The sequence below is a fragment of the Carya illinoinensis genome, chromosome 10 (genome assembly GCF_018687715.1).
Source record: "Carya illinoinensis cultivar Pawnee chromosome 10, C.illinoinensisPawnee_v1, whole genome shotgun sequence".
Taxonomy (NCBI): Eukaryota; Viridiplantae; Streptophyta; class Magnoliopsida; order Fagales; family Juglandaceae; genus Carya; species Carya illinoinensis.
This window is the reverse complement of record NC_056761.1, coordinates 36,128,385-36,142,778: the sequence shown is the minus strand read 5'-3', so window position 1 is coordinate 36,142,778 and position 14,394 is coordinate 36,128,385. Positions and strand designations below refer to the sequence as shown.

The window sequence follows — 14,394 nt, the reverse complement described above, 5'->3', positions numbered from 1 at the left end:
CCTCAAATTCAAACAAAATATTGAATACACGAGAGAAACGAAGATCAACAAATCTCCTTTCTTCAGTATCATTTTCAACTATGCTACAAACTATCTTATCATTTTCTATCTGTAAGCTTACATAGACGTGTTGAACATATTACTTACGTAAAAGTCTTGCCACCTCAACCAATATATAAAAGTTTGCGCTCTGAACTTCTTTTATAACTACAATGGGTCTCAAACTAAGTGGTGTATTTACATACCCACTTACAAGTAATAGAACTCGCATAAAAGGCAAAGCTGTCATGTGTGGCATACATCACCTAGCCATTTGTAATGAGTTCGTATTTCCCTTATGGCTCAACCGCAATAGAACCTTGCTATAACAGCACAGTTTCCTTATTTCTTCTCCAAACCAAAATGTCATTGTAACAAAATGGAGCCCAACTGTTCTGGAAAGAGAGATCGAGGTCAAACGAGAAGAAGATAAACCGAGGAATTTTTATCATATTGACAGGGATCTGTCTTTCGCATCACAGAAGAAAAACAGCATTTACCTCACAAACGTGGGAATGCCAAGGTTGTGGGGACGAGTGATTCACCAGCAGAACAAAAGGGAACAACATTTGCATGGTAGAAATATGATGGGACTAGGAGAAATATGGAAAATTAAAACGTAAAAGCCAATGCTAATATTAAATTATGTTAACCACGACATAAAGGAGCGTAAAGAAACAAGACAAATTCCATTTCCATAGGAATAGAAATTAAGTTATCAGTATCACGAGAAAAAAGCCGACCATACATTCAACTAAACTCTTTGAAAAGCGTGATGATCCAACCAGCGGTCCTTGTAAAAGCTCCAGTCGTTGCAGCAGCATCAGCTTTGATTATCTACACACCATTCATTGCAGCATCAGGATGTCCTGTATTTCCATTTTCCAAAGTCTTGCCATTGACGTGATTTCTCTGCCACTGGAATCAATACAATGCCAATGTCACAGCATAATACAAATGTTTCAATCACAAGAACAAATAAAACAAACAGATTCGCTATACCCAATCAGCAGGGTCTCCTGAGTTTCCATTCAGGAGTTTGTGATTCTCTTCTTTGGTCTTGCTATCCTTGTCCTTGGTACTCATTGGTAACAAGAGCGATGCTGCTCCAGTACGATCAGGCATTTCTGGAGGAACAACAAAAGTTAATGCTGCAGCTCAAATATAACCAACCAAAAAACATAGCAATAACCGAGTCAAATAACCTAACCTGGCAATTTATTGTCTATAAAGAACACCACCAAATTAACAGTATACCTGCAGGGCGGCCATTTGGTGAACTAAGGATAATTGAAGATAAACTTTTATTCAGAAATTACAAAAGTTGATAGCAAAGTAGACCATACCACGCAACGACAACATCAACTGTGTAATGTTTGCGGGATGCTACAATCAAGAAACTCTGGATTACAGCAAGCAACCAGGAAAGCTGTTTTATCCACCTGCGGTGATGCATATTGGCAAAAATCTAAGATGAGTCAAAACTACCTAGCATGACAGCACTTGGTATAATCAGATAGCTTGTAAGTCAACCCAAATTTAGAAATATTTGCAAGTCAGTTTACCTTAGCGTGCCATATTTCTGGTATGTGAGCACAAAGACTAAAGTAAAAATCATGTGCGATGAAAAAATCAAATCCCCACAACCAAACACTACGCCCCGAGGAACTGCATATTCAAAACCAATAATGAACACAAATAAAAGAACTATGTCATGGCAATAAGCCACAGAACTTGAGTAATATAAAAGAGCCACTCACAATTGATCAAGAGGACTTCAAGTATACTATCAGGACGAGGCAGCCTTGCAAGTTTTGAACCCTTCATAATACAGGGGAGGTTTGGTAAAAAAACAAAATAAAATAAATTCAAGATAAACCCTAGTCCAGCAACAACAGGGTACAAAACAAAATCATAAACTCGTATCAAAGAGTCTACCTCACGACAATGATAGTTTGGACCAGGAAGCTGGGTAGAATAGAATGTAAATATACGAAGAATTTGAGAGGCCTGAAGCGAACAAATACACAATATGTCAATAACCAACTATCAGAAAACTTTGGACATCACTTCCATGCATAATATCTTCCCCATATAAACCCCAGAGTTGACAAGCCCATCACCACCCCAACCCCACAGTTAAATAATGCAGAAAACAGAAGAAAGGAAAAAAACTTATAATAAACTAAGTTTGGATTCATATGGTAGAGTTTTCTTCCTTCTTTCTTCATTATAACAGGTTAGTTTGCTACAGCCATTACAGAATTTCTATTAACTTAGTGTTTGGTTAATTAAGCAACACTTTAGCATTATTCAAATGCTTGGAAGTATGCATCATGAAATCAATTAGTACCACTAAAATACAAATAATAATTATGAAAAACACAAATATTTTTCTTCTAAAAACTACAAATTTTTGTGACCAAATTGATAAAGAACAGTAGCGGATTATCAATCAATCATGTAATGGTATGCTCTTCAACAGGAGTACCTATCACAGCAACTTTTGCCAAACAACCAGCATTACTGAGTGGTACAAAGCAGGCCATAAGAATTCAGACTATTGACAAATTTTCTAAAATAGAAATTACAACAAAGTCTATCATATATTTTGCCATAATCTACATCAGCTAAAGCCAAAAAGGAACCTCGAAACATGAACAAGGACAGCACAAAAAGGATGAAGTAACACAATATTATTGTCACTTACAACTAAAAATGCTAGAACCCTGCACCATACTAGAACTGTGTAGATCTTTTTGCTCTTCAAGATGAATGGATGGAAGGTCCACTGCAATACAACATACACATTATTAGGTAAAGTAAATACAGCTTTCTCAGCAAAATTGATCCAGGAAATCAGAACTCAAAAAGAACCTTAGTGACAAACGACAGGAATACTTAAGGAATGGTAGCATCAATAGAACATGAATATCAATTAACAAAAATGCCAGAAAATTTCCAAGCAATTAATAGACTGTATAATGATAGTCATTAGAAACAGTAGATATCATGAACGATTAAAACCATAAGATCAGAACTTCTTTAGCATTAGACTTCTTGCCCGGCAACTAATTTAGCAGGAAATTCTGCAAGCCAAATCTCACACACCTTGTCTCCGTGCTGAAAAATAATGCACACTGCTATCCTAATTTGTCTGAATCCCATAAGACAGAGAAGCCAGTGGGAAAATCAACACACACATGGAGAGAGAGAAAAATATATATTGTACATTCACATTCGAGAGCGGCAAGTTTCACTGAGCATGAATGTTGCCCATTGATGTCTCCATGAGTGTAATGAATTCAAACTGTCTCCACAAATGTGAATACAATAGGCAGCAATGAAATACAGAGCAGTTTCAAATCCACAAAATCTACTGCCCTTTTGAAAAGGAAAACAAAACAGCTAAAGATGCAACTATCAAAAGCAATAAGAGCAAGATAGTGAACAAAGAAAAAAGGAAAGAACCTTACCAAGATAAAAGATAAGAAAATGAAGGTGAACAGAGTCTCACTGATGTAAGCTTTGTCTTGGCCAAGCTCCTATTTTCACATGAAAATGAAATGTAAGGAAATAAATTTATTATAATAAGTACATTACACAGAACTGAAATAATGCTAAGAGTAAAAGTAAAGAACAAATGGATACAAACCGGAAGAAGAAAGAACCCAGCATCCTGAAGTATTGGCCCTGGCCGATGAAGATAATGAACTCCTCGGGCAGCCAGACCATGTACATACTGCAGCAAGAATTGTATTTGTTAGACATATATAAGAAAAGAAAACGGCATAAAATTCAAAAAACAAAACAAAACAATCTCGACAACAGAAAAAATGTATAACCAAGTAAATTTAAAATCTGAATACATAATGACATTCATAAACGCAATGGGATGTCATGATAGCCTTGGCTGTTAGAAGGAAGACATGGCGACAAGATTACCGTATCCAAACATTCAACCAAAGCCCAATGAAAAGTAAAAAGCAAAAAATAATAAAAACTTGAAAGGGCTTTTTGGGTTTTGATGAATAATGAGCAATCTCAAATTACAAAGAACTTTTTCTTGCTTTTAAGAGTAAAAGGAGAAGCAAGATAATTGATTCTATTAACACTGACATACAACTAAAGATATAAACACAAAATGCAAGTTTAAACTTCATTCTCCAAAATGAATCAGATCAAACATATCTGAAAGAATCCCCCAAACATGACCAAATTGATTCCAGCATTTCGAAATTAAAAAAAAAAAAAAAAAAAAAAAAAAAAAAAAAAAAGAGCCCGCCATTCTCCAAATTATTTCCACTTGGGGAAACTGGAAAAGTGTCAAGAAAGGAGTTACAATGTGTTGGAAAACTTGGATTCTTTAACACATTCTCGCAGAAAAAAAGGGGGGGAAATGCACGTCGGTGAAAGTAAAAGTCGGACTATCCAGCAATCGATCAAAATAGAGAAACCTGAAGAATGAGACCGGCGAGAAGGTATTTCCAATTCTCTGCAAGAAGGTTGATCTCTGTCGATGTCTCTGCGCAAACTCTTTTCCACAACTTCACCCCCACAAACAGAAACAGAAACCAACCAGATCAATATGAATCACGTACAAACAAATAGCTGCATAGCATAAGAGATACCGAATAAGAGAGGGTAACCATTAACCAACCTTCGAAGCCTCGCGACCAATGTAAATCGTCATGGTATTGGCGTGTAACAACCACTTCCATATTACTTCACAACCAAACCAATGAGGTCAACATCATTCATCGCCGGAAATTCGTCGATACGGTATCGGCAAATCCCGCTCCTCAGCTTGGAGAAAACCCAGAAAAAGTAACACCCAAAACTTGGCGTTTCACTGCTATGCAACGGATCGAGACCTCGTAATCGGCAATTGAGATCTGAATGAACAAAAATGACAACGACGACGAAGAAAAAGAAGAAGATGAAGGGAAGGGGATTTGATAATTCAAAAGTGGTAGGTTAGACCCCAACGCGTTTATCCGATTGAATATAAATCGAAAAAAATAAAAAGACCCCTCAGATTCTTTCTCTGTTCTATATCTGATTCTCTATTGCTTTTGGCTGACTCCTGGGGCACGCGAGTTGAACACGGATCGACAGTTGAGAATGCAAAATGAAAAAGGAGAGGCCTTTTATAAGAGCAAGCAAAATTGAAATAGCGCTCCGTATTAAGTTCCGAGCAGCAACGAAACTTCCGACTGAAATGAAAGATTGGTGGAATTTTGAAATTTAACTTTTTAAATATTTATTTATTAGATATTCAATATTTTTTGAAAAATTCTAAATTATTAATATATTATAACTCTCAATTCATGTGCTTATTTTCTATTGAGTGATAAAATTCAGAAATTTAGATAATATAAGATAAAATGAGTTAAAATGTAAATAAAATGTTATTATAATATTAATTTTTTCAAAATTCTAATCTAAGACAGTCGTGTCAATGGACCTCAAGGAGATATTATATAAAGAATAGTTCTTATTGTACTTACAATGTTATTTATAAAATTCATTGTTAGTTTTTATTTTAAATTCAAGTTTTATATTTTTTGTATATCAATAATTAATATGTAAAAAAATAACTTTTTTATAAATTTTTCTTAAATATATTTAACATTTTTTTAAAATATGCAAGTAAAATTTAGAATTTTTGCTTAAAATTCAAAATTTTGAAAATAAATATTATTTATGAAGTGGGTGCCTTATTAGTTATAAAATATATTAGAAAATAGATGTCCACATTTCAATATTTATTTAATAAAGTAATACTACATATAATCGTAAAATACATAAAAATCGCGTAATCTTTTTAAAAAAAATAAGTCTATTATTAAATAAATTTTATTTTAACACGTCTCTTATTTATTTAATTTTTTAAAAATAATTATATGACATAATTTATAATTATAAATATTATTTTTCTATATATTAATAGCCTGAGAAAAATGGACGGGGGAAGGGCGTAGCAATTTGGACTTGAAAATAATATTTTGGAGTCAAAGGTCTAAAGGTCGCAATAGCCGACCGTCACGTTGTGGTGTGCGCTGTGCCGTACATATACATGAATACATTATAAATAAATTAATAATAACAACAATAATAATATATTATTTTCTTCTAGAGGTTCGGCCAACGGCGGCTTCTTCGACGCGATAACGACGTCTCGTCCCTTCCAAGCAAATCTTAACGATACCGTTAATCCGAAGGCAGATTTGCATCAATCGCATTTCGTACGAATATTTGCTTCCGTAATTACTATTTTAAAATAACTTATTAAAATCCTAACTCAAACTCTTTAATTAAATAATTTTAATTTTTTTTTTAAATTTATAAAGTAATCTCGAATAAATAAAGCTCACATGCTAATGTATCCATACATTATTGTGAATGAGACATTTCATAATAATTTATATTATAAAAATAATATTTACAGTTATAGAATGTACAACTACTACATGCAGGAAAAAAATTATTATTTTTATAATAGAATCTATTTTTTTTTAAATGAATATGTGAAACTTACATATTATATGACTGTATATATTTTCACTCATCATTTAAGGACCACTAGCTCTTTTAAAAAATATTATCTTGATTTTTGGTGGAACAATTAGAATATTATGGTATGAAATAATACTACATACAGTGGTAGAATATGTAAATATCGCACAATTGATTTGAAAAGAGTAAGGTCTACGATTAAAAAGTTAATTTTTTTTAATATAGATCTCATATTAATTTATTTTTTTCAAAAAAATTACGTGATGCTTGCATAATCACGACTGCAAATATTATTTCTCTATAGTATGAAACTGAAACATGTTTCTTTTTATTTATTTTCTGCCCAATAAGATTATTCCCAAATGTTATGAAATAATGCTTAATTTCTTAAAAACTTTAATAACTATTTTTTGTCAATTGATTTATATTCTACATCTCAGTATTTATATATCTAAAAGTCTTTTTTAGAGGATCTATCCCCATCATTTAAGGTCTACCGGCTCTTTTTATTTATTTTATTTTGTAGTGTCCAGATAGAATAATGATACATATACAACACATTTCACAATATTTTATAAAATGAATATATTTTTATAAGGTAGTTTACAAAAATACTCCTCCTTTTAAAATATTATTATGTTAAGTGTTGTGAAAAATTACGTTATTATTTTTTGTTACAAATTAGGACCTCCTAACTGAAGCCACTGAGTGATATTGTTGATTGGTTGGATGGCTTATTTTGTATTGTTGCATTAGCCTCCCTTCTACTCAACATGATGAGCATCAAGTTAACCTGTAGCTGCCCAGATGTTTGGTGCCCATTTTACTCTCAAAACAGACGTACACCAGCTGTATGCATGCCTGAGATCAAATCTACCATAGAATTAAGACCATACATGAAGGGTCCCCCTGCTGGACAGTGGCTCATGTGAAGACTCTCCCCCAGGCCATCCTCGCTTCCTGATCATGTTGCTTGACATATTCTATGGAGGTGAAATAAGGCACTGGCGCCTGACACAGCCACACATGGGCGACGTACATATATTTTAACTCCTTAGTTTTGGATAAGGAAAATTATAGTTGTAAGTATAATTATATATTAATCTGTACATTAATATGATGTGATTGATCAAAAAGTAGATTATATTGAAAACAGTATTAATTTAAATTTTAAGTATGAATGAATCAGTATTAATACACAAATTAATACGCGATTGTGTTTGCATATAGCAAAACTCTTTGAATAATTATAATACCGAAACTTCGAAATTCAAGGTACTTGATTTGTAATTATGGTATTGTTCTACTTTTTAAAAGTTTTGAAAAAAGTGACGTGTGTTCTTAGAAAAATAAAAATATTTTAATTATAAAAAAATTATATATAAATAAATTTATAAATTAATATGATTTGATATAGTACGTTAGATTTTAACATTATTTTTATTAAAAATAGATCTAATAAATTTCATAAAATCAAATTAGTTTATGGATTTATTTTATATAATCTCTTTGTATATATAACAGTTTTAAACAAAATAATTTTTTTCATTATAATTTTAAATTTATTTTTTTTTTAAAAATACGTGAAACTTGTACACTTAAAATTACAAATATTATTTATCGGATCAACATGTCAATTAACAAATTAAACAAGTGGGATGAAATATAATTGTTATTGAGCAGCATGGTTGATCCTCCGATAGTCCGATTCAAACGTGATTTGAAATTCAATCATCATCAACCTGTCCAACCATATTTAAAACGTTTGACTTGGAAGTTTTCAAAAGGGCTGCATTAAAAAAAGGGGTGAATTCAAATGATAATATAATAGAAAACATGGACTCCTTTAAACATCCTGACCGAACAAAGTTGACCAAGTCAGAGATTCATTTTCAAGGACCTAACCTATCCAAATCATGATATTTAAAAGAAATGGAGGGAAAGTATGTGAATTTTGAACTTTATTCTGCTAACCCAGGTAACGTTTATTCTGCTAACCCAAGTAATGTTCTATGGTGGTGGAGCCGTTGGGCAGCAATGCAGCACAAGAAAAGCAATTGTCATGTTAGGAAAGATTAACCGATCCATTTCCATTATTTTTCTCAAAATTATCAAATTTTTATTAGTATATATAGAATCTGAGTAAATAGCATATTTTTATCTTATCTCATTTAATAATTATAACTTTTCAAATTCTCGTACAAAAAAATATGAATAATTCAACTTTTTCAAATTTTAAAAATATATATTATTAAAAAAATAGATTCTAACAAGATATTATTTAATTTTTATCTTAACTCATCTCATCTGTAAAAACAAATCATAATTAGCTGAAATGGTGGAGGAAATTTATCTCCAGGAAGTCTTTGAAGACCGAGTCTTTGTTTTTAGAGACCTTCCTTCGTCTTCACAGAAGAAAACGGCCTGCTATAGCATTTTCAATATATATAGAAGAAATTGGTCATTGTGGTTATAAATTCGATGGCCGATGCAAAGTTATTCTTGGTTGGCCGCCCAATGTAGTAGGTCCAGATCCCTTCGGCTTTCCTGGATAATAACTCCTTTATATACTTCTTAGTTTGGATCCTAATCAACTAGGATATAAGATTTGAGTCATAGTCCTATACCCTAAGATTTTTACAGGAAAAAAAATAATTATACCAAATCTTGATTTAACCTTGAGGAAGAAACTTGAATTCACAAAAGTTATAAACTCATAAATTAATTTGATTTCAAATGATCGGTTAGATCTATTTTATAATAAAATTAATTTTACAATCTGACATATTAAATTAAGCCATGTCAATTTATGAGTTTATTTTTGTAAAACTTTTTTATGTCTAAAACAGTACTTCTCTTCAAAGAAATCATTTAAAATGTATAATATCAATAAATGTAATTACAAATGACAATATTTAGGATGAAAACTAACATTATCATACAAAATCATTAAAAAAAATACTTCTTTAATTATTAAGTAAAAAAATAACAGGACCTAATCTCAATGGGATGTCTCAGTAAGAATATACTTTTCACTCTTTTAAAAGACAATTGTACAAAATAAAGTTATAAAAAATTATATTTTTATCATCTTCCAAAAGACAATTCTGCTTCACACAGGCAAGTTTGCTTATGTACTCCACGTTAGTTTCTTATATTAAAAAATGAAAAGAAAAAGAAAAAGATAAGTTTCAGGTTGCAAGAGATATGGAATAGACGTTCACGAGGAGAATCATCATGTACACCATCAAGGTTGGAGTGTGAGAAAAGACCTACTGAAAGAGCCACATGAACGAAGCGTGCATCTCTCTCTGAACCAGCGTGAGAATCCCATGCACATCTTCGTAAAACAGAAGCTCTCTCATATGCAACGTGTAGCATTGCAGTTCTTTGATTATGAACACCGTCGACTAGAAGGCCTTCTTTATCGAGTGGTAAGCCAATTCTCCTACTTCTATGAAGTATCCCTCCTGCCATTGCATCTCTCGCTTAATCATTCGAAGTGAAAGTAGAAGATCCACGTTGTTCACCTTGCGCTCGATACTCACAAGGAATTTGTAACACGGCGTGGATGGAACCCTAGAAAGGAGACACAAACGATGGAGGGGAGGCTATGAGGAAGAGGATGGGATCGAGCCCTAGGTGCACACGTGTAAGGTCTTAAGTGAGGTGTTGTGTGTGAACGGAAGTGTTGAGTCAGTAAGTTAGTCATGGGCTGGGTTATCAGTTAGTCATAAGCTGGGTTTATTTGTAAGGGCTAGGCCCAAAGTCAGTTAGTTTGAGTCAGTTGGGTCGTGGGGGCCATTATCCCTTTAGAAGATGTTTTGTTTATTTCTTGTCATCAGTCTAGTAGTCCAGTCTTTTTAGTCGAGTCCAGCAGTAGGCTCATAGCCTTTTTCAATTTCTGAGCATATGTAAATTGTAACGTAAGGGGAAAAATGTAAGGCATCTGAAAAGTAATCAAAAACCTAAATTTCCCCTTTTCTTTCTATCTTTTTTCCCTTTCTAGAGGTGCTTCCCTCGAAGTCAGTTTATTTAAGTGTGAATTTGAATAGGTGTTACAAATTATCTTGTCTCTTCTGGCCTAATCCGGTGGCCCTTGCCACATTTCTGGCCATAGAGGCTTGAGCTCCGAGGATAGGTTTGGACCTTCTGGTATTTGGTGCTAAGTTTGTACAAAGTTGATGCCAATGTTGAAACTGCTCCTACTATCTGCACTATTCACATCCTTGGAATTGAAAACTATATGTGATTCCGAATCATCCATGGCGATGGTGACAATGTTGTCCTCCCTAAAGTTGGAACTGGAGTGTCAATTCCTGTATCTTCTTTGAGAATTCTTAGTTCGAAAATGCATCTAAGCTGGCACTACAAGCTCTTTTGAGAATTCGAATCCTCGATTTTAGGTACTCGCAAGATCAGGATCTAAAAAGTGCAGTCGATGAAGCTTCGAATAGAGCTGATCAATACAGTCTCTACACGTAGCAGCACGCGAGAGTTATGCCATCGCCACGGTGGCTTCTTCGTCCTATTGGAAATGAGACCATCGAGGCTAGCATTTGAGATGAAGAGGGAGAATGGGGAACAATTGGTTGCGACTAATGCAAACAGATCGTAGCTGCCTTTGCTCCCATTTCTCCCAATGAGAGAAAAAGATAAAAGAAAAAAATAAAGTCACAAATTGAAACTCTCGAAACGGAGAGTTTTATTCATTCCAGTGGCATTTGCGTGCAAGTCTACAAACTCGCCTGCAGTTTTCTAATAACATAACTTAGTAAGATAACATTTTTTCTATAAAAGAGGATAAAATTAGAAGAAAAAAAAGTTAAGAATATTGTATCATAACAAATAAATTATTATATTAAAAAAATAAAACTCCAACACATTAATTATCCTTAAAAAACGTTGGCAGTGCAACTCCATTAGATCCATTCATCCTGGCCTGCCAGCACAGCCCATTTTCCATTCCATCAGACTATGAAGCCCAGCAGCCGATTTGCCTTTCCTTTTTCCTCGTATGGCCTTTGGTCCCATGCCGACATACAAATTTGTCGCTTGTGATCCGATCCCTGAGAAGATAAAAAAGCAGTCCTTTGTATAAGAGACGGTCAAAACCCCACCCCCAATTCTTCTTCATAATTCTTGACCTCTTTGTAATTGAACTCTTCAACCATGGCGCTACATGGATCTAGCTTCTGCTACAATGTGAGTTATGCATTTCCGCGCTTATCTAAGTTATCTTTTGTTTCGCTCGAAAGGTTCCAGGTTTTTATTATTTAATGCTTTTCAGTTCATGGTACATTTGGCTTAGGCATGTGTGCCGATCGCCATAAATTGCTGTTAGAAGCCATCAGGAGCTAAGTAGTTTTCTGGAGTTAACTTATCCGGATCCCAATGTTTAGGTTTGTAATAAATAAACCCTTGTAGTAAAACCCTCTTTCGGATTTTCAATTTTCTTGGCTGTGGCTTTTGGAATTTTTTTTTTTTTTTTTGGTAAATGTGAGAGGGAAAAAAGAGGTGGAAAATACTTAAAACTTGTAGAAGTGCTTGAGGCTCTTTCATTTTAACGGCTTCTCAAGTACCTTACTTGTGGCTTGATTATATACCTTAATTGAGGTTGAAATTAATGAATGCTAGTATTAAAAGTGTATTGGTTATTGATGATATTTGGCATCCTGCTATTATAATCAAATCAATATTTAGCTGAGTTGAAATTGAGATTGGATTGCTAAACTTGCGTAAATAAGTCAGATATTGTCTTCATGTGAAAAATGGTATGTAAGACAATTGATTCCAAAGTTTATACCTCTCAATTTATGTTGTCCACAGCTCTTTTATGTGTTTGTTTCAGTCATAGTTATATATGTCTCTCCTAACCTTTACTTCTACAGGGAGATGCTTCTAGTACCAGGGAAGTTCATGGCTTGCCTTGTTCATTTGTCAATAGTTTTGCAAAACTTCATTGTCTTTCAAAACCTTTCCTGAAGCAATACGGTATAGGTTTTGCTAAACCCTTTGGACAAGGATGTAGGAACCGGGATTTGCCTAATTGTTGTCGCCTCAGTTTGCAAACCAGAAGATCCAGTAAGTCAGATGCTTTTGACATTCTCTTTGTTATATTCAGTTGCCCCGTCCGCTTGTACTCATAATTAATAATTACACCATCATGTGTAACTGCAATTTTGAGTCCATCGACCGTCCACAGTGCGTGGTTTTTTTCCTGAATCATATTCTAATTTTTTTATTAGGCACGAGTTTTGAGCACTTATAATTCTGTGTACTTAGTGCAGAATTCTTTCAACAAGCTTCCAGCTTGGTCTCATTGAGACCATGCCAAGTGAAAAGAGAGGATACGCAGGATCCTTTAGGTGGTGAAAGCATTATAATGGATGAGCAAACCTTGGAGCAGGACCTACAGATTGCCATTGCCGAGGAAAACTATGTTGAAGCAGCAAAAATCAGGGATAGCCTTAAAAATCTCCATGAGGATAGCAAGACTTCAGTATTGCTAGCAAATGCTCGATTTTACGACTCATTCAGGACTGGGGATTTAGCTGCTATGCAAACCCTTTGGGCCAAAGGCAATGAGGCCTGTGTTGTACACCCAGGTGCAAGTGGGATATCTGGTTATGACGATGTTATGGAGAGCTGGGAGTTTGTATGGGCAGACTATGAGTTCCCCCTAGAGATTCAACTGAAAGATGTAAGGGTTCATGTTAAGGGGGATGTAGGCTACGTGACATGCCGGGAATTTGTTAAGACTGAAGGTACCAAATGGGGGGTACAGTTTGCTACAAATGTATTTGAGAGGATTGACGGTCAATGGTTCATCTGTATTCACCATGCTTCACCGATTGATTTGTGAAACCCATCTCAAATTAGCCTTATGATGCAAAACAATTATTCTGTCTTTCTTCTTTATCCGCCTTGACAAACTGCCTCTAGCGAGTTTCTGAAGAATTTTCACTTGGCCTGAGTTTTGTCATCTCTATCCTGTCTTTGTTCATGATTCAGATCACTGCACGGTAAACAACCTGGCTTTCCTACTTTATACTTCGATTTGCTTGGGGTGAGTGAACTCTCAGCTTCACCATCTTACAGTTGTTTTCCTGTCTCGACCTCTTTAATTCTGAGCTCTGAACCGAATCCCATTTCTCTCGTAGGTCTTACGGACTCAATATTTGGATGTACATTAGATGGCCTGGAATCAAATATTCTCAGGCTTCTTCACTATGCATATTACTATATTAGCTTCCTTTAGGATCTCGCTCACACTGACACACCCTTACTCCATTATACAGTTCACAAACAAGAGTATTCCTGTGATGCTAAGAATCAAATCGGATGCTGTGATCGAAATTAATAAGAGAGGAGAAAATTAATACTAGAATCAACGTAGGCTTTTAAAATAAGAAATCCGACACAGATGAAAGTTGCGCAAGTGAGAAACACTTCCATATTGAAGTAAAATGTGATCAAGATTTGAAGGAAAACTTCTGCTTCTTAAGCAAATTTATCTGCTAATTATGTTAATTTATTTCTTATTAATCAGACGTTGAAAGCTGTTTCCTTTGCTAAAAAAATTGAATCTTCTTGGAGCAATGCTTTAGACTTGGCAGAATTAGTTTACCACTTACACGTCCCCCAACGCACTTACCGACACCGCCTTTAATGAGTGTTCTAGTTGCCGGCAAATCGGACTGTCTAAGATGCAGTCCCCTTTTCCGCTTGAATCCTCCAATTAGCACTACCATTGATAAAATGTTTAACTTCTTCCACCATATGCCCATACTTGCTCACGTTTTCTTTAGATCTGTTTACAACATATACAACAGC

At 34.4% G+C, this 14,394-nt stretch overlaps 2 protein-coding genes across 2 annotated transcripts; one reads left to right on the top strand and one right to left on the bottom strand.

The window, feature by feature from the left end:
• Positions 1 to 651: 651 nt before the first annotated feature.
• Positions 652 to 5,247, bottom strand: LOC122279919 (phosphatidylinositol:ceramide inositolphosphotransferase 1-like). The gene is made up of 12 exons (XM_043090824.1): positions 4,700 to 5,247; positions 4,497 to 4,586; positions 3,695 to 3,781; positions 3,516 to 3,584; positions 2,750 to 2,830; positions 1,978 to 2,049; positions 1,800 to 1,860; positions 1,605 to 1,707; positions 1,386 to 1,481; positions 1,250 to 1,296; positions 1,042 to 1,166; positions 652 to 957 (listed from the first exon to the last, which is right to left on the bottom strand). Exons 1-12 carry the CDS (start codon positions 4,730 to 4,732, stop codon positions 877 to 879), a joined length of 945 nt encoding a protein of 314 aa, XP_042946758.1. The 5' UTR covers positions 4,733 to 5,247; the 3' UTR covers positions 652 to 876.
• A 6,359-nt stretch (positions 5,248 to 11,606) lies between these two features.
• Positions 11,607 to 13,543, top strand: LOC122278035. Its single transcript, XM_043088102.1, has 3 exons — positions 11,607 to 11,763; positions 12,450 to 12,642; positions 12,849 to 13,543. Exons 1-3 carry the CDS (start codon positions 11,731 to 11,733, stop codon positions 13,421 to 13,423), a joined length of 801 nt encoding a protein of 266 aa, XP_042944036.1. The 5' UTR covers positions 11,607 to 11,730; the 3' UTR covers positions 13,424 to 13,543.
• Positions 13,544 to 14,394: the final 851 nt, after the last annotated feature.